Source organism: Protopterus annectens, chromosome 1.part0, assembly GCF_019279795.1.
Source record: "Protopterus annectens isolate FY-2018-M chromosome 1.part0, PAN1.0, whole genome shotgun sequence".
Lineage (NCBI taxonomy): Eukaryota > Metazoa > Chordata > Ceratodontiformes > Protopteridae > Protopterus > Protopterus annectens.
In genome coordinates, this window is record NC_056725.1 from 1,347,336,793 (window position 1) to 1,347,356,204 (window position 19,412).

Below are 19,412 nucleotides of genomic sequence, written 5' to 3' on the forward strand. Positions count from 1 at the left end.
TCTCCTTTAGGGGAGAGGGGTGAAGTTTGCACTGAACCTGTCTGCCAGTATGTTGGCAATGTCTGTGGGTTCAGTGATTTTTGTATCATTTTGGACTAATTCTGAGCATATCTGGGAGTTTCCACCCAGGTTCCTAACATAGCTGAAAAAGGCCTTATGATTGTCCTTTGAATCCATGGCAATTTTTCTCTCAAAATTGGCCTTAGTTGATTTTATGAGTGCTCGTATTTTTTACTAATAATGATCAGGGTGACTTCCCTTTTATGGATTTTGTTCTATCATGTAATAGCTTTCTCCTCTTATTGTAAAGTTTGTTAATGGCTGGGGTCCACCAGACTGGACGTTTGCCCTTTGTGGAAAGAGTCTTGGTTTTATTTGGGATTGCCTGATCCATGCAGTCCTGGAGGTGTTCATAGAAGGCATTTGTAAGGGCTTCCGCAGCTTGGGTTGTGGTTTCCTCTGGCTCAGGGGCCTTGAAGGATACCACACCAGTCTTGAGTAGTGTGAAGTTTGCTTTAGAGAAGTTCTTCACTATGGTCTTTTTTGCTTGGGGTGGGGGCGGGATGTGGATTTCCAGTGAGATTAGTTTATGATCAGATCTCACCAGTGAGGGATATACTTCCGGTGTGGAGCATTTTGTCCCCATGTTTGTGACAATGAGATCTAGTATATTTTCTCCTCTCGTGGGAACAGTGATTCCATGGCATTTGAATTTATGAACTCCAGGAACCGTTGGGCTAGAAAGTTAGGGCTTGAGTAATGTTCCCAGTCTATATTCGGGTAGTTGAAGTCACCCAATATGATGGTGTTTGGAGATACATTTATACCCTCCAGTGTCTTCAGGAAGGCTGTGTGGGGTTCCTGAGTTTGAGAGGGTGGCCTGTAGCATGCTACAATTTGTAGAGCAGTTTTGCCTATGGTTAGTTGCACCTGGATGGTTTCCGAAGCTTCGTGCGTTGCCACCAACCTGGAGGTGTGAGTATCCTTTATGAATATGGATACACCCCTCCTTTTGTGGTGTGGTCCGGGTTTTGGGGCGGGCATGATATGAGGTAAAACCTAATAGTGCCGGGTGCTCTCAGGAGCCTTGAACCAGGTTTCAGTTACAGCACAGACATCGATGTTCTCCATACTGAGAAGGGCCTCGAGTGCGTGCATTTTGAGATTTAGACTTCTGGCATTGAGCAGCATTACCCTCAGTTTCTTCCCATTTTTGTTTTCTAGGGTGGTAGGTTTAGAATTTGAGCCTTGCCTAAAAAGGCACTATGGGGGTGGCAAGAGCCTTAGCCAATATCCGGAATCCCAGGGGTGACAGGTGCAAGCCGTCCCTTGCGAAGCAGCGTGGCTTGTCAAGCATGTCATCCCAGGCAGACAGACACTGGATCCCCTTTGAATGACACCAGACATTAAGCCAATTGTTAAAGCTGATCATCTTGTCTCTATATTGTGGCATCATTCTTGGTGAAGGAAGGATACTGCTCAGGGTTAGGGTCATACCTGCTTGGGCTACATAATCAGAGAGCTCCTCTATGTCTCTTTTCATGTAGTCCAGGGAGGTACGTCTCAGGTCGTTCACACCAGCATGGACAATGACTGTGTCATATTTGTACTTGCCATGGAGTGACCCGAGTGCTTGTGTTATGTGGCGGATTCTAGCGCCCGATAGGCAGCTTACTGTGACCCTCTCCTTCTTCAGCCTGGTGAATGGGACGTCAGTTTTGGTGGCAGGCCTCTGCCCACCACAGGAATTCCAGGTGTAGGCAAGGTATGATAGGAATCATTGTTTCCAGGCTGTGACAATGTTGACTCCATAGACTTTTTAGATACCACTGTAGTTTCCTCATATGCAGTCTTGCACATGGAATTAGAAGAATGCAGGAGGCCATGAACCCCAAGGCTTGCAGTACTTGTCTTGCAGACAGCAGGGTTTTTGTGGCCCCTTATTTGAAGTAAGTTAGCAAATGAATTTGCTTTTCTGACGCGAGGAAAGCCATCTGGGCAGTTGTACTCAAGCTTGCACCCAGGAATGTAATCCGTTGACAGGGTACCAGCTGTGATTTTTTTTTTTTTTGTTTATGGTGTACCCCAGACAAGTTAGAACCCTTTTTACAAACAGTAGATGATTTAAAAGTATGCCCTGGTTTTCTGTCTGAATTAGACAATCGTCCAGATATGGATATATTTGAATATTTCTTTGCCTGCAAAATGCAATAACTGGAGCCAGGCATTTTGTGAATACCCTGGGCACAGTAGACAAGCCAAAGGGCAGTGCAGAGAACTGATAATGCAAGTAGCCTGCTTTGAAGCGTAGGCATCTTCTGCAAGATTCCCTGATTGGGAGGTGCAGGTATGCTTCTTTTAAATCTAGAGTTGCCAACCAGGCATCTTTGCCTAGCATAGGAAGTAACTGGTGAAGAGTCAGCATCTTGAATTTTGAAATCTCCAGAAAGGTGTTTAGAATAGACAGGTCCAGGATTGGACGCCATGATTTGTCTTTTCTGGGTACCAGAAAAAGCCTGGAATAGAAACCTTGTCCCTTTTCCTCTTCTGGTACCAGTTGAATAGCCCCCATGCTTAAGAGGGAAAGTACTTGTTTTTGAGCCTCTGCCCACAAATTTGGGGGCAGGTCTGGCCACCCGTTTGGTGTTGGCAACGTGTGGAAATGAAATCTGTATCCCTGGGGCACTATATTTAAAACCCATTTGTCTTGGATGAGTTCCCAGTTTTTTGCATTAAGAGCAATCTTTCCCTCCAGAGGGGCGGTTAAAAGATAAGTGCTTGGGAATTTTAAAAGGAAGTCATCGAGACTGTTTACCATAGGGGGGGGGGGTCTTGTTATTTCCAGTTTTGGAAGTGGAGGCCCCCCACTGCTTAGTTCTGAGAGTCCCCTGGGACTGAAACCTGGGGTTTCTGCTGTGTCTGGGTTTGGCTTCAGATGACCTGGAAGGGACTGGAAAGGACCAATTCTTAGTAGGCCAGTTGCCTACTAAATCTTGGAGGTTGCACTTGTAAAAAGTCTTTAACAGTTTGCATAGATTTAGCTTTATCTTCCATCTTTTTAAAAACTTCTTCAGCCTTATTGCCAAACAGGTGGCCCTGATTTAAGGGAGCATCCAACAATTTAGCTTTAACATAATCAGGCAAAGATTGCTCCTTAAGCCAAGCATGCCTTCTAAGCACAGGCCCAGTAAGAGCAGCCCTGCAAGAGGCATCTAAAGAATCAAAACCACATTGAAAAGTATGTTTTCCAACTTGTTCTGCAGAATGCATTAAATCCTGTAAATCTTTATTTTCCACACAGTCAGGAATCAATATCATTTTCTGTTTAAGCAGTCCAATAATATGCGGTTGATATTTTAACATATGAAATTGGCAGTTTAAAGCTCTGATTGCCAAGGTTGCGGAAGTATAAACCTTTTTACCCCATCTATCCAGCACCCTGGAGTTTCTATCAGAAGGGGTAGGATTTTTAGCAGTAGAAGCCTTAATGCCCTTGGGCCCCTGAGAAATGGTCTCTGGATCTGCAACAGGATTTTTGAAAAGGAACATGTGGGACTCAGGAACCCTGTAGTATCTGTCAAGTTTACTAGTAGCCGGAGGCAGGGAAGCAGGGGCCAAACTGGATTCAGAGAACACATCATCAGCAATGTCTAGAACAGGAGGTACAGCCAAAGGCCTATGCTGAGGAAGAAGGAGGAAATCCCTAAGCCTCTTTTTTGAATCAGAAAATTTCTGGCTTTCCCAGTGGAAATGCTCCCTTAAAGTATGTAAAGTTTCCCCAAAAGAAAAATCCTCAGGATAGGAAGCAGAAGGAATGGAATCCTCTGCATCAGAATCCTCATAAGTAGGTATGGACAAATCCAGGTCATCAGAAGAGTCTGTTTCTGATCAGAAGATTCATAATCAAGCTCAGCCCTAGTCCTCGGGGGGGGGGGGGGGGTTGGGTTGACTACCCCTGATTAGAGTAATTAGATCTTCAGCCATTTTTATCATTTGTTTTTTAGGCATATGGGCCTGAGCACGTGGCCTTGGCGTTGGTTTTTTTAGACATGGATTGAGATTTAGGCCTTAGTAATGAAGGTGGTGTCGATTTAATTTGCAAGTCTGTAGGCCTGAATACACCCTCAGAAGCCGGTGCCTGCACAGCAGCTCCGCAACCATCCAAGGTACAGACATCTGCGGGTTCCATAGCCGAAGTATCTTGCGGCATTCCGGACTCTGAATGGGTCTCAGTAGAGGCCTGCGAATCAGAAGTAGCTGGTATCAGGGGCTGCGAAAGCATCAGAGTACCGGCGAACTGGCTTAGGAGAAGCATCGCCGGCAGTTTTGGACCTCGGTGGCCTGTCTCTGTCTTTATTTTTGCGTTTTTTCCGAATCCCAGTAGTCGGATGGCTAACCGACAACATTTCTGGATAATTAAACAGAGAACCGAAATATTTAGAGACAAAACTGTACCGACGACGGATAGTGCGCTGATTAAATAAAGCACAAAACCAACAGCAAGGTACATCGTGGTCAGGGCCTAGGCAAGGAATACAGTATGAATGAAAATCTTTATGCGGTATTTGCTTTCCACAAGTAATGCAATTATTAACTTTTATTGACATCGGTAAGGAGCAAGAAAAAGTTTCCCCAACGGGGTACTTAGCTTTAGCTGAAGACTTCGGTTCTGAAACTCGAATGTGAAAATTTCAGGATTCGGCCGACCGGCACTTGCGAACTGCTTCTGCTTCGGGCACCGCGCGGCAAGAAAGACTGATGTAATGGCATCGGCTGCATGTTTTATACCCCTGACATCATGGAAGAAGGGACACCAACTGACGCAGGAACAAAGACTTTGTTAATCAGGCCGACTGAGGGCATCCTGCCAGCAGATTACCCTAATGTAATGACTGCAACAGTGAAACACGAAAAACATCCTAACACACAGCAGTAAGTGGTATTTGGACAACAGCCTAAAACTAAATGCCAAGAAATGCAGCACTGTGTCCTTTGGCAAAACCAAGCTCCCATGCACCTTCCATATAAGAAGCACCCCTTTGAAGGTTGATTTGGTCATTAGGGAGAATGAACTATCCTTTGATCACCGTGTATCCACTGCTGTCAGGAAATCGTTTTACAGGGACTGACAAATCACTGGTGATATTTCTTTCACATTTAAGAAACTAAGTTATCATCCCTTTCTATTCCTCCCTCACCATGCCCAATGCTCCTTTAGGAATGCACCTAAGCATATGTTTCCGCAGACTTTGGAGAGTTTACCTCTGTCTAGCCTACAAAGCCTCAAAGGATTCAGTCTTATGCAATCTCCAGCACATCTGAAAAACTACCACCATCCTAAATACTCATTCAAGAGATATTAACTTCCACTAAAATAGGGCCGGCTGGCGAGATTGATATAAATTCCAATGAATCCTTTTTTACAGGAGACTTCCTTTGAATATAAAGTAAAGTAGCTCCTTGACCATCTTTAAGCATAACCTGGATGAATGGCTGGGCAATTGCAAATATACCCTAGGTCTGGCCATTCAAGCCCTCAGTGAAAGGGTCAAAACTAAGTATAAATCATTTATGTCAATGTTTATCTATGATTCAGGATTTGTTCCTCTAGTATTATCCTATGAGCCAATAAAATCACCTCTAGTATTATCCTATGAACCAATAAAATCACTAAAATACCGTACTTATATGTCAGTGATACAAATACCTTCACTATTATCCAATTTACTTATAATGGCCCACTTATTCCGTCAAATTAGACAATTCATGTTTTGAGACAGCTTGTAATGTGGCTCTGATTTCACATTCTTTTGAAAGCCAACAGTTCAGACAGAAGGGAAGGATCTTCCGTACTCTGCGCTTCTTAAGGCAGTTTTACCAGAATCTACAAATGAATGAGATCTATTACATAAACAATTTAACTTCAATTTGCATGCATAATGTCACCAAGCTGGTAATACCATATGTGAATTCCATACTAGCTGATGCAGAAAACTCTTTTGCTTAATATAATAGCCTCCTCTGCAATAAGACTGCAATGACTTAGATTAATAGTCTTAAAAGTGCATCCCATCTGCATTCATTTCTCTGTCTCTGATGTGAGCCCCTTGGGTAATGCTGTCTCTGTGGTTTTGGCTTTAGCAGCAGATTAATGCCATTGTGCTGCTACTTTAGCCAAAGTTCTGGATTTCCACTAGTATGTTGGTCATGCAGTGTGGTTTTCTGTATGCTAGATAGATTCAAAAATCAAAATGTGATGAGGGGAATTCAGAAAATTGTGTAAAAGGGTAAATCAAACTGGCAATAATAATGTTCCTCCAAATAGGGACATTTGAGAGGTCTGCCATGTAGGCAGAGGTCTGCAGAACAACCAAGAACATAGACCAGGGATGTGAGCTTTGTCCAGCCAAGCTAGTCATGACAGTCTACTGCAGAATGTGTGTGTGGAAGCATGTACACATTGGGGTGTGCAACAGATGTCAGTGTTAAACCACCCCCTCACGCCTGCAAGAAGCTGTCTTCTACAGGGCTCCCCTCCCACTCTCAGGAGGCACTATGCAGCTGCCATTGTCTACTAAGGGAATCAACTTGCAAGTTTGTGCTCCCAATAGTGTCCCCCTTACCCACATAGGATGGGTTTGCTCATCCTCCTTGCCTGCACCATCAACTGTTTGGGTTGCAGGCAGGGCTTTATCCCTCTGTAGTAAAGATGCAGGCTTTCTTCACTTTTACATTTGATTAACATATTTAAATATGCCAATCCAGTTTGACAATTTAAAGCTTTTTATTCATCAATGAAAGCCCTTTGTGGGGTGGATTCACACAAAACTATTTGCTCTCATAATCCCCTGCTAATCCTCTCCACTCTGATGCTTTCTATGAAAAACAATATATCCCACTGGAATATTTTCAACTTTACTAACTGATTTTCTGAATCTTTAATCCCATCCTTTGTGGGTGCCTCATTAGATGGATCCCTGCTGTAAATGGACTCAATGGAAATTGTATCAAATTAAGGTCTACATTTAACTGCTCTGAACCACCTGCAGTTATTTCTTTGTTGACTACCTGGCCCTCCACAGAACTTTGCTGTCCCCCCAGCAAAAGTTATAATGGATGTGTCACTTGGACTAAAGATCAAGGGGATTGACCTGATCCCTGGCTGCCCAGATTTTCCATAACAAGATGTCCAAAAAGTCAAATAAAACTTCAACATCACTTGTCTGACTTCTCTGCTATCACACCAAAATGGAACACACTTCCAAAAAATAACTTAGAGATGGCAGGAATGACAGACTTATGAAGTATAAAACCACTCATAGCGGAAATCATTTCTTCAGACTCTAAGCCCCATTAATACATGCACACATCAAATCATTTAACCTATTTAGAATCAGTGACAAAATACATGAATGAAGAGTCGAATTAGGCTGAACATTTTTAATGATACTTTTTTTAAATAAATGAACAGAAAAAATAGCTGTGTAAAATATTACCATAACCATAGATGTCTTTCTCTTCTATGTTGCAGTATTCTTTATATACGAGTTGAATTCCGCTCAAACGATCCAACATCCGGCCTGTATGCAAAAGCTTAGAGCCACTGCCTGTACATGGGATGTTGCACGTAGGCACAGACATCAGCCATAAAAGAGACGCCCGCTCATACCATCTTCAGAATAAGAAAGCCCCATGAGGAAAACTCCCGGGGAGCCTAGGTGCATCATAGTAGGAAAGAGCAAGCTGTAGGGGGAAGGCGGGAGGGATAGAATACTGCAGCAGAAGAGAAGGACATCTATGGTTATGGTGAAATTTTACACAGCTATTCTATGTCCTGCTATTCAATGTTGCAGTACTCTTTACATATGGGAGAGTGCCAGAGCTGAAAAGGGAACCCAGGGAGGAGGATAGAGAAGGCAAAACTAAAAAGAAGCATTTTCCAAGAATCCATGCAGAATTGCCCTATCAAATCCTGCTCTGGATCTGGAAGCATTGTCCAATTTGTAATGTTTCATGAAGGTGTGAACAGATGGCCAGGTGGCTGTTTCCAAGATGGAATGGGCATCTAGGCCCTTGAAGAAGGCCCCTGAGGATGCAACTAAACTAGTGGAATGTGTCTTGACAGATGCTAAGGACTTTACATGGAATTAATAGCAAAACACAATAGCCACTAAAATCCACGTGGATATAGTTTGTTTGGTCACAGGCAAGCCCGGAGCCCTGGGATGAAATGACACAAAAAGTTGGTCAGACTTCCTGATCGACTTTGTTTTGTCAAGGTAAAATCTGAGTCGTCTAGGCATATCTAAGGTGTGGAAAATCATCTCACTAGACGACTGAGGTGAAGGGAAGAATGTAGGCAATTGGACGGACTGATTAAGTGACAATTCGTTCACCACTTTCGGAAAGAAGGATGGGTTAAGTTCTCAGGGATACCCTGTCCGTGTGGAAGACCAGAAAAGGAGGTGAAATCATTAATGCCTGAAATTCAGAAATCCTTCTGGCAGAAGTTAAGCTTTTTTCCATGGCCAAATCTTTAGGGAAGCAGAGGCTGCTGGTGCAAAAGGGGCTTCGGTGAGTTTTTCCAGTACATAATTGAGATCCCAGGGAGGAGGAACTGGTTTCCTGGGGAGTCTTAAGTGTAGGACACCCTTTAGAAACAGCTTAACTTCTAGTGTGGAAGCTTGAGGAGGGGTCAAAGGTAGCCAGGTAGACAAGGCAGAATAATGGACCATAATCGAGGAGTAAGAAAGGCTACTGTTTGGTAACTCATACAGGTAGGAAAGCACTAGTGGAATGTCTGCACCAAAGGGATCCACTTTCCTTTTTTGGCACCAAATGGCAAATCTTCTCCACTTGGAAATATAAGATTTTCTAATACTGGGTTTCCTGGCCTCCTGCAAAATCCTTAACACATCCTTAGAGAATAGGTGCCTGAAAGGGATCAAAAGTTGATCACTCACTGGGTCAGCTATAGAGTTAGAAAATGTGGGTGGATCAATGATCCCTTACCCTGAGTGAGAAGGTCCACCCAGTGAGGTAACTTGTAGTGATGACCCTTGGCTAACTGCAGACAAAGAGGGAACCAGTGTTGTCTTTGCCAAAACGGTGTCACTATAACAAGATTTTCAGTTTGTCCTGTAGAATTTTCAAGAGGACTTTCTGAATTAAGGGGAAGGGGAAGAATGTATAGGGGAAGAATGTATAGAGGAACCTTCCCTTCCATGAGAATGAGAAGGCATCCACCCCCAACACTTGAGGATGAGGGACCCTGGCACAGAAGCAAGGAATTTGTTCACAGGAGAGGCAAATAGGTCCACTTCCGATGTACCCCACCGGTGAACTAGGTCCAGGAGCAAAGCCCTGTGGAGCATCCACTTGTGAGACTGTGTCATGAAGCTGCTCAGTGCATCTGCCACAGAGCTTTCAGCTGAGGGAAGGTACACAGCTTGCAGAGCTACCTTGTATAGAGCAGCCAATTCCCAAGCCTTGATGGCCAAACGAAACAGGAGATACAATTTTGTGCCCTCCTGCTTGTTTATGTACCAAAGGACTGGCGCTACTGTCTGTGAGGATCTGTAGTGGTCCTGGCAGGAATATAGACTGTGAAAGGTCTGCAAGGCTAAAAGTAAAGCTCTCATTTCCATGATGTTGATATGTTCCTTCCATTGAGAATGGGACCAAATGTCCTGAACTTTCCTGGAAGCAAAAGTTGCTCCCCACCCCACGTCTGAGGCGTCTGTGAAGAGTTGCTGAGCTGGCTGAGGAACCTATAGAGGAAAGCCAAGGTTGTGAATGAGTTGCTGCATCCATCAACCTAACTCCGCTTTCAAGCAGGGAAGAAGGGGAATCATGACATCACCACATCTAGGACTGGGGGGGATGGCCAAGGGTCTGTGTTGCGGAATGTCTAGGAATTCCCAAGTCTCTTTTTAGAATGAGGGTAGTCCTGACTCTCCCATTGGAAATGCTCCCTTAAAGTATGCAGGGTTTCCCCAAAGAAAAAATCCTCGGGTGGAGAGGTTGAACTAATGGATTCCTCTGCATCAGAATCCTCATAAGTGGAGAGGGGCTGCATGTCTTCATAGTCAGATGAATCAAATTCATCTGACTCTTGTTCAGACAAAACTACTGGGGACACATCTTTCTTTTTGAGGGGGTAGCTTGGCTTCCCCTGAGCAGCATGATAAGGTCTTCTGCCATTTTAAGCATTTGAGAGACTGAGGTAAGGTAGCAGGCGCCTGAGATTGGGTCGTTGGTTTCTTGGGTGTGGTTTGAACCCTGAGCCTAAGGAACTCAGTTGTTTTCGAAAAAAACAGTTATCGCAAAAGAAGATGTCGGTTTATGCCTAGATTCGGTGGTACAAAAGACTTCCTCGGAAGCCGGTGCCTGCTCAGCAGCTCCATACCCATCCAAGGTAGAGACTACCGCAGGACCATTAGACAAAGAAGAGTTTTGCGGCATACTGGACTCCGAAAGGGTTTCAGTAGTGGCCTGTGAATCAAATGAAGTGGCCATCAGGGGCTGCAAAAGCACCTCAATGAGTACCGGAGTACCGACTAGCTTAACGGAAGCGTTGGAAAGTTTGGACCTGTGCTGTCTGTCTCTGTCTTTACGTTTTTTCAGAAGATCTGCTGTCGGATGGCTTACCAAAGCCATATCAGAATTTGAGTACTGTAAACGAAAATATCTGGCTACAATAAGGGCCCAAAGATGGATGGTTCTGGCGTTAAAGCACAGAAGCAACAACAGGGGACGTCGTGGTCTAGGCCTAGACAATTGACGCAGTAAGAGTGGAAGTCTCAGTGTGGTATTTGCTTTCCACAGGAGAGACAATTAACAACTTTTTCTGACATCGGTTAGTGGAAGAAAAAAGGATCCCCAATGGGTACTTAACTTTAGAAGACTTCAATTTTGAAACAAAACTCGGGTAGCGGCCGACTGGCACTCGTGCAAACTGCTTCTGCTTCGGGCTCCAGCAGAAGAAAGACTGGTGTAATGGTGTTGGCTGCCTTACTTTATACCACTAACTACCTATCGTCAGATCTCAAGCGACAGCATCCTTTGCAGAAATACTAAGTCTCTGGTATTCGGGCCAGCCAAGGGTTACCCAAATGTGATGACTGCAACAGTGAAACACAAAGAACATCTCCCTGGCTGTGACAGAAGGAAGAGACAGAACAGCTTCCATGAATGCCCTGAGATAGGTTGCTTTCTCCACAAGGAGAAAAAAACATCATATTTGTGTGAAACTTGCACCCCAGGAATATAAGATCCTGACGGAGTGAGACAGGACTTTTTGAGATTTATTGTGAAAACCAGTGCCTGCAGAAAAGGAATGTCTACATTCAAATGTTGATTTAAGGTAACTGGAGTGCAGATTGCCTATATTGACAAACTTGAATTTCTTTCAGCCTTAAGTATGCAAAGACTGGGGCTAGACACTTTGTGAATAGCCATGGAGGAGTAGAAAGACCCAAGGACAAGGCAGTAAATTGAAACTGCAAAGAACCCACCGAGAAGTGCAAACATTTTCTGAAGAGGAGTTGTATGGGGGTACGCATCCTTGAGATCCAGAGAAGCTAAGAAAGCTTGAGGCGGGCCAGGGGCAGAAGAGTAGGTAGGGGATAGCATGCTGAAGGAAGGCAACACAGGAAGGTGTTGATCCAGAATCAAGGGAAAAAGATGCAGTTGACTGGAGGGAGGCTGAATAATTCCCCTGGGAGGGTATTCCAAGTCATAAAATGTCTGTTTTGGATGACTGAAATTACCCAGGAGTCCTGGGTGATCGCCATCCAAGCTGGTAGGGAGAGGTGGAGGTGAAGGGACAAAGAGGTATGGCTTGGAAGAGGGTGGAAGGCGTCACAGAGGACTTTGTCTTGGTTGAAAGGGCTGATGAGGAGGGGCCACAACAGCAGCTGTAGGAGTGACAGTCTTAGCCTGTGGGTGCCTCCTGGAAGGCTTGCAGGGTCTAGTTCCAGAAGGAACAGGAGTGGAGGAATGAGCAGGTTTCCTAACAAAGTCTTGGTCAAGGCTCTTATACATAGCACAAGCAGAAAACTATAATTCAAAAGTGGAACGGAATGATGCTGACACAGGCAGGAAGCTCAAGAAATAAGGATAGACTGGGATTTTGGATGCAGACTCTTAAGGAGAACAACCATAACCAGAGTATTTATTATATTCATAAAATAGTGTGAGTATTCTAAGAACCAAACCAGCATGAGAAAGGAGAAAATATTTTTGCTGATAGGGTTAACTGTGGTCAGGGATACAGATAATAGGCAAGAGGGGGCTGGAATTTATTGGAGAAAAATGGCAAAGCAACCAAAGTACTGGGAGCAAATAACTAGAAAGGGAAAGTTAATAGAATGGGAAAAGCCCAAGAAAGTATTTGGACTGCAGGTTTGTATCAAACTATGGGCGAAGAGAAAGAATAGGGGGCTACTAAGTGAAAGATCAGCACTGGTAGAGTTTTTAACAGAATCTAGAACAGAAGCTGCCATTAAAAAAGGAATAATTAGTAAAGTATATAAAATATTGCATGATAATTATAAGAATGAATCAGATGAGCTTAGAAAGGATTGGGAAGAGAGACTGGACAAGCAATTCACACAGAAACAATGGGGGATATGTGTGTGGCTCACAAATATGCAACAAAGTCTAAAAGATTTAGGATGTTTGTTTGCAAGTGTTTGCATAGGTATCTTTATACCCCCAAGCAGACTCCAAAGAATTTTTCCTCAAGTAGATTGCATATGTTGGAGGTGTAATGAGGGAAAAAAGTGGTAAATAGGAACACATTTCTGGGGGTGTAATGAGCTGGCAGACGTTAAAAACTCCTTGCAGACTACTCTAGAAATACTGGGTAAGCAAATTGGTTTAATTGAGGAAATAATTTTTTTGCTCTTGATACAGAACTGGAATTGCCTAGACATGGTAAGGTCTTGCTGAGTTTAATTCTGGTGGCTGCCAGAAAGGCAATTATTAGAAAATGGAAATCAAACTCTAAACCAACTGTAGTAGACGTAGTGAATATAGTAATTGAGATAAAACAACTGGAAGTGGGATCTTCAGAAAAGGGTGGAGCAAAGTACACAGAAAAAATGGAAATTGTGGGAACAACACGGTCAGAATAATGCTTTGGCAGAAGAATGCGGTTTAAGGGAAGACAGAAACTGAATGAGTTATGCAAAGTTAGACTGACAACTGAACAGTGATATATAATGTCTGCAACTGAAAATATGTCAATATGGCTTGTTTTCAGTTATATAAATGTACACTGATAATTTAATAAAGATGTTTCTTTAAAAAAAAAAAAGAAGGAGACAAAAGAATATAAATTTTCCTTTTTTGAGCACTTAGGATTTAGTTACACAAAAAGTGAGGTTCGATTTAGTTTTCTTAGAGATTATTTGTTTGAGATTGTGTGTTGATAGTTACCCATTTCACCATAACATATGGTTCCAGAGAAGGTCAGAAATCTTCTAGTATGTGATTGATGCTTTGCAGTGTCAGGAGAGGTATCCTATAACTAAGACAACTTTCCTGTAGTGGCAGGTTGTGGAAGCAGCAATACTTACTTTACTCCATTGGTTTCCACTGAATATAGATCTTACTTAGCTAGACATGCCTAGTTAACAACTATAAACAATAAATACAAAATAATACTAACAAAGTCAAAATGCCTTCCATGGCTGGTATTGAGAACTACATGAAGCTAATAAAGTGTATTTGAATTGGGCAGACCAGCATCTTACTAACAAATGAGATGAAGTAAAGCAATCTTGTCAATTAAAATTAACTGTATGCCATGAGACTGTGGGAGAGAGGAAGAATGACATTATTGGGGGGAAAAAGAAACTAGTACTAAAGCATGAATGCTTATCATATAGGCAATCCAAGAGATTTATGAAAAAATACTACTCATAATAAAGAAATAAAGGAGATCTTTTCTTTGCATATTCTCTGTTATCAATCCCTACTGGGAAATGCAATCTCTAACCATCATTCCACACTCCTGCTTAGCCACACTCCACTCTGTTCTCCACAACGTGGCTACTTTGCTAATTTCCTCCAGTAAATTCTAGGCCTGCTCTCATCTACTTCCTATACCCCTGCTTGCAGTCAGACTGTAAAAATCTCCTTTCACTCATAGTTCTGAGAATACTTTCTGCTACTTTATGAATAGAATATTCTGTATGGCTATTACTATTCTCCTAAAAGGCTTGTATACAAAATCCTAGTCTCTGTCTTTCAAACTACCCCCTACCCATTTCATCATCCTTTTCCACTTTGTTTTACACACACTGCTTGAATTATGTACATAAACCTTATATGCATAGCTTTAAAGTACCCCTTCAAATAAACCAGTCCTAAACCATCTTGCTCTATAGGGAGAATCTTATTAAATTTAATGCCTGCCCTCTTCCAATCCCAAATAAATTCCTTCAACTCTCTGATAACTGTCAACAGTCTTTCCAGTGGTTGACAAAACTGTTATGTTAGTTTCTTTGATCTATGACAGATTCAACTGCTTTATATTAATCACCAGATGAAGTGTGTCATTTTGCAGTCCAGAAAGAGAAAAATGGGTAAGGGGGCAGAGGTCTAATCAATTTTGCATTTACAAACTGAATTTGATGTTCAAGCAGGTTACATCTGAAATGTATGTGGTCTTCTGATACATTTGAGACAGCTTGGAAGTTTAGTCCAAAGATGAGGATCACACCTAAAAAATGTCTAATGAAATACTAGGATACTACCATATGACTGCAATTTAGGACCACCATGATGGTTGTGTTTCTGGCGAGTTCACCTGCTACGCAAGAGTGGAGTTTGTGAGGCAATTTATGACTGCATTAAGAAGGAAATTTGTTCATTTCATGTGTTACCATCCACTTTTAACAAGAGAGTCAAATAGTGTTCAAAGGATTCAAAGACATAGTGGCAAATCTACAAACCATGTTTGCAGTGAATTGTAAAACTCTACTGCTCCTGCAGAGACCAAGTGAAGTAAGGTGTACAGCATTTAACATATGTAATATCAAATCATTTTCCTACAAGCATTCCTACCTTCAAGTGTTATCAGTCTAAAGAATACCAGCTTTAGAAGGTGCATCACTTTTCTGAGATATGGAATGTGTACATATCAAAAACTTAGAAAGATCAAACAACTGTTCATGTTCCTATATTTATGAAAGTGCAACTCTGTTATAAGTATAATGGTTTCATGAGAAGACTTGCAGGAAAACTAATCAGCATAGGACTGTTATTCAGATGTTCAAAATAAGCTTATGGTCAAGTACAACAATTTCAAACTACAGCAAAGAAATCTTGCAAGTACTGGGCCTAGTACTAATAAGGCTGTCAGTATACAGAGCTGCTTGCAGTCTGGTAAAGTTATTGGTCAGGGAATTTCAATACTGAGAAGAGCTGTGGGTTCAGAAAGGATCACAGTGGAATAACTACAGAGTCTTTACAGTAGTAATTATCAAGCTAGCGCGATCGACCATCTCCAAAAACTATGTGCAAGCAGTTTGTCATGCAACAGTACCAGGAAAATTAAATCAAATGCCCTTTTAAAGCAAACTGTTTAGAAGTAAATGTCCACTCTAAAGGATTATTTAATTAAACAGAAGTTGAACACGCAAATTTAGACATTACCTACTCCAGATGTTATTAAATTAAATCAAAACTGGGAAACTAGTGGCAGCCAGCTATTTCAGGAACAAATAACCAGTTAGGAGTTCACCATACCTAGTCCATTTTAAATGCTTTTTGGGTGCTGGAGATAGCCTTGCATTGCAGGTTCCTGAACAAGAAAATACCAAGATGTCCTGTCAACTGTTGGTCATCCTTAACCTCCACAAAACCTAATGCATCTACCATTTGCAATGTTGTGTTTATGTAGTCTGTTAGGGGTGATTAGGGAATTTACTTGTGCTAGATATACACTCCAAGTAAGAGAGAACTATGATATATTATTTACTTTGTGGATTAAATGCAGTAAAGATGAGCATTACATTTTTTGCTGAAGTGAAAAACTTTAAAAAATATTACGTTACATACATGTAGTACTGTATACTTACCAATGAAAGTACGGATACACCTCCTCTCACCATAAACCTCCCACAACTGGAAAGGATACAAAGAAACACAACATTAAAACGCAGTGGGTAGTTCAACCATTAAAGTGGTATTTCACCACACACTATTTTGTACAAATAACTATACAACAAGGCAGTCACATACCACTGTTACAGAAACTAGATAATAGCACAATATTATTAAAGATACGCGTGTATTCACCAAATCAGATGATCTCCAAACAGGCCTTCAGCAGTAAGTAAACATTGTGTACTCCTTTCTGTGCCCGATCTTTAAATTTCTCAAGTCCCCCATGTTCATGGCAGTTGCAATCCTTTGGCCTACCATCTTAATTAGAACGTATGTACACTTGCGCATTTCCCAGGCCTTGAATTTAATTTGAAATAAATTCCATACAGAAAAGATACAGATCAAATACAAAAGAACAACTATAATTTTGGACATGACATTTAAAAGGGAGAGTCATCTGAAAGGCAACAGGACAAAAGGATAGCAAAAAGGGGGTAGAACAGCAAAAGGAGGCACTTACTACATACCACCATGTAAAAGATAAAATTATATGCTTAGGTACTTACATAACAGTCATATCTTACCTTAAAGGGAACCTCTAGACTGAATACAATGTGGACAAGAAGTGATACACTGAACACTAAAATGAGAAGCAGGAAAGATGGACTTAAGAAAAGGATTCAGGACAAAAATGCCCTGAACAGCTTCCCTCTCCTAGGGAACAAATCACTACTGCAGTACTTAGCACATTTGATTTTGCCTCATATTTTTGACCTGTCCCTCATAAAAATTTAGATTTTTTGGTAATTCAGCGAGGACTGCAGTCAGTCAATAATGAAAGACAGAGTTTTATACATCCAAACAAAACCTGTTGTTCTGTTAACTTTTGAAATGAATTAGAATAATTAAAAACTTTCTCTGATTCTGGTCCTTTATTCCTCCATTATTTTTGGATTTGTACGGACTTCAAGAGTAAAGAAGTTGAGATAGTGAGTACCATATTCCTGTAACAAGAACCAGAAATGGCAACCACTGACAGAACAACCCTTCACCATATCAGCCAAAGGGCAGATAATTCTCTGACAGCAAAAAACAATTAAATGGGTCAACTTCTTAAAAAATGCCAATATGGGTGTTACTTGGAAGCCACTTTTAAACAAATCCAACAACAAGAACAAAGAACTAAAAAGAAAAAAAAAAGACTTGCACAGTTAAAATGTTTCCAAGCATTAATCAAAAACAAAGAATTAAAAGGAAAAAAAAAAAGACTTGCATAGTTAAATGTCTGCAAGCATTAATGGCCTTGTAGCTCAGGGCTTAGAGCACTTGTCTAGTAAACCAGAGATCATGCGATAAAATCTAATCAAAGCATCTGCCTCTCCTTTATATGTGATGTCCATTAGCGCTAGGGCAATATAAAAATCGTTTGCCTATGTGTGGTTCAAATCTCAGTGTAGCCTATTTGTAGGTGTGTTTGGCATAATGGTTAAGGTATTCACCTCATAGACACAAAGTACAGGGTTTCATTCTTGATCTTGGGTTACTGGATGAGTTTAAAATGACCCATCAGGGCAGTTAGATTAGTGGTCACCTATAAACCTATTGCCAAACATTATAAACTGTGGAGATGCTGACTCTTTCACATAGTTGTGCAACCATGGATTTATTGTATAGTATATAAAGGGGCAAAGTTAACCATACAGGGGGTTGTAAGTTGACTTGTTTTTCTTACTTTCTTTTGAGATATTTATTTTATTGCATTCATTTTATTTAACATTAGTTAATCAGAGTAGAACATTCATCACAGGTGATCAATTTCAGTTTCAGACTGAAGAAGGTGTAACAGGAACACAAAAGAGTAATATTTAAAAAGGCACAAGTGCATTGAAATACACACTTTTTTTTGCAATTTTTGCCTATGCTTTCTGACATCCATCAGATTCCCCCCTCCACCAGTCCATTAGATTTCTTTAACAGACAACTACCAATTGAGATGGGTCATCACTGAGGAAGCCATTTTCCACCTGACCAAACCACACACTCATCACTCAGCAAGACACCAAGAAGGGGATAAGCAATGGGCTGTCCATGGAGGGTGTCCCTTTACTTCCATAACATGCATTTCCTTCAAACAGACAGGGTTCCATCCCTCTGTACCATGTTGCCAGGATATGGGTGCTATATGATGTGTGTATTCTTCATTGCCAATGGATTCCACTTATTTATTTCATAGTGGATAGATTTGATTTCACAAGCTTTGTTATCCTAATATGAATTCAGTTACTTACATTATGAGCTAAGTGTTCCTGTCTTCACAGTACTTGATGTGTAGCCAATCTTCTCAAGAAAGCTTAAAAATTACAATTTTCCCCCAGTAGTGATGAGTAATATTATACATTCTCTTGAGTATAATGCAATACATGCAAATCAATCACAATTGCAGAAAATATTTGTCAAAATAAAAGCTGACGCCCAGTAGCTACAAAGATTAAGCAAAAGAGAAATACTGTTAAAATCCACAAAGAAATTGAACTATGCCAGTAACCAGTGATACGATACACAGGGAAGTCACTTCTCACTGGAAAAGTACAGTTGTGTACACTTACCATAAATGAGGATGTTTAAGTGTATTCACTGTTGCAGTCATCACACTTGGGTTATCTCTGCCTGCAGGTAGCCCTCAGTCGGCCCGAATATCAGTCTTGGAATTTCTGCGTTGGATGTTGTCACCTCATCAATGAAGTCAGGTTGTCAGGGGTATAAAACATCCAGCAGATGCCATTACATTAGTTTTTCTTGCCCCAGATGTCAGCAGCCCCCAAAATAGGAAGCAATGAAATGGTGTGGAACACCTCCAGTAAAAAGTAAACACCATTTCCATAAGATATGGGCAAAAAAGAGGACAGGTAGAAAGTACAGAAAGACAGGGGGCTGGAGGGAGGGTAACCAGGACTGCAACAGTGAATACACTCGAACATCTACATTTATGGTGAATGTACACAACTGTACTATGTTCGTGTTTCACTGTTGCAGTCATCACACGTGGATTGATTTGCAAAGCTGAGGAAGGGTGGAGGCAGTTAAGAAATAGTAGGGCTGGCTAGCAGGCCTTGTAAGACTGCTGTGTCAAATCCAGCTCTGGATTTTGAAAAGATAGGTAAGTGGTATGTCTGGTGAAGGTGTGTACAGAACTCCAGGTTGCAGCTTCCAGGATGTCCTCGTAGGGACTCCCTTGAGAAAAGCTGTAGAGGTTGAGGTAGCCCTAGTGGAATGAGGCCTGATCCCCTGTGGGG

At 41.6% G+C, this 19,412-nt stretch overlaps 1 protein-coding gene across 2 annotated transcripts in view; it reads right to left on the minus strand.

Annotated features, from left to right (window-relative positions):
• CDC40 (cell division cycle 40) overlaps nt 1-19,412 on the minus strand; it is a 1,050,785-nt gene that overhangs the window by 428,908 nt on the left and 602,465 nt on the right. For both annotated transcript variants that reach the window (XM_044066713.1, XR_006364212.1), the window contains exon 9: nt 16,092-16,137. In XM_044066713.1, coding sequence (XP_043922648.1) covers nt 16,092-16,137 — 46 coding nt within the window. The remainder of the gene's footprint in view (nt 1-16,091; nt 16,138-19,412) is intronic.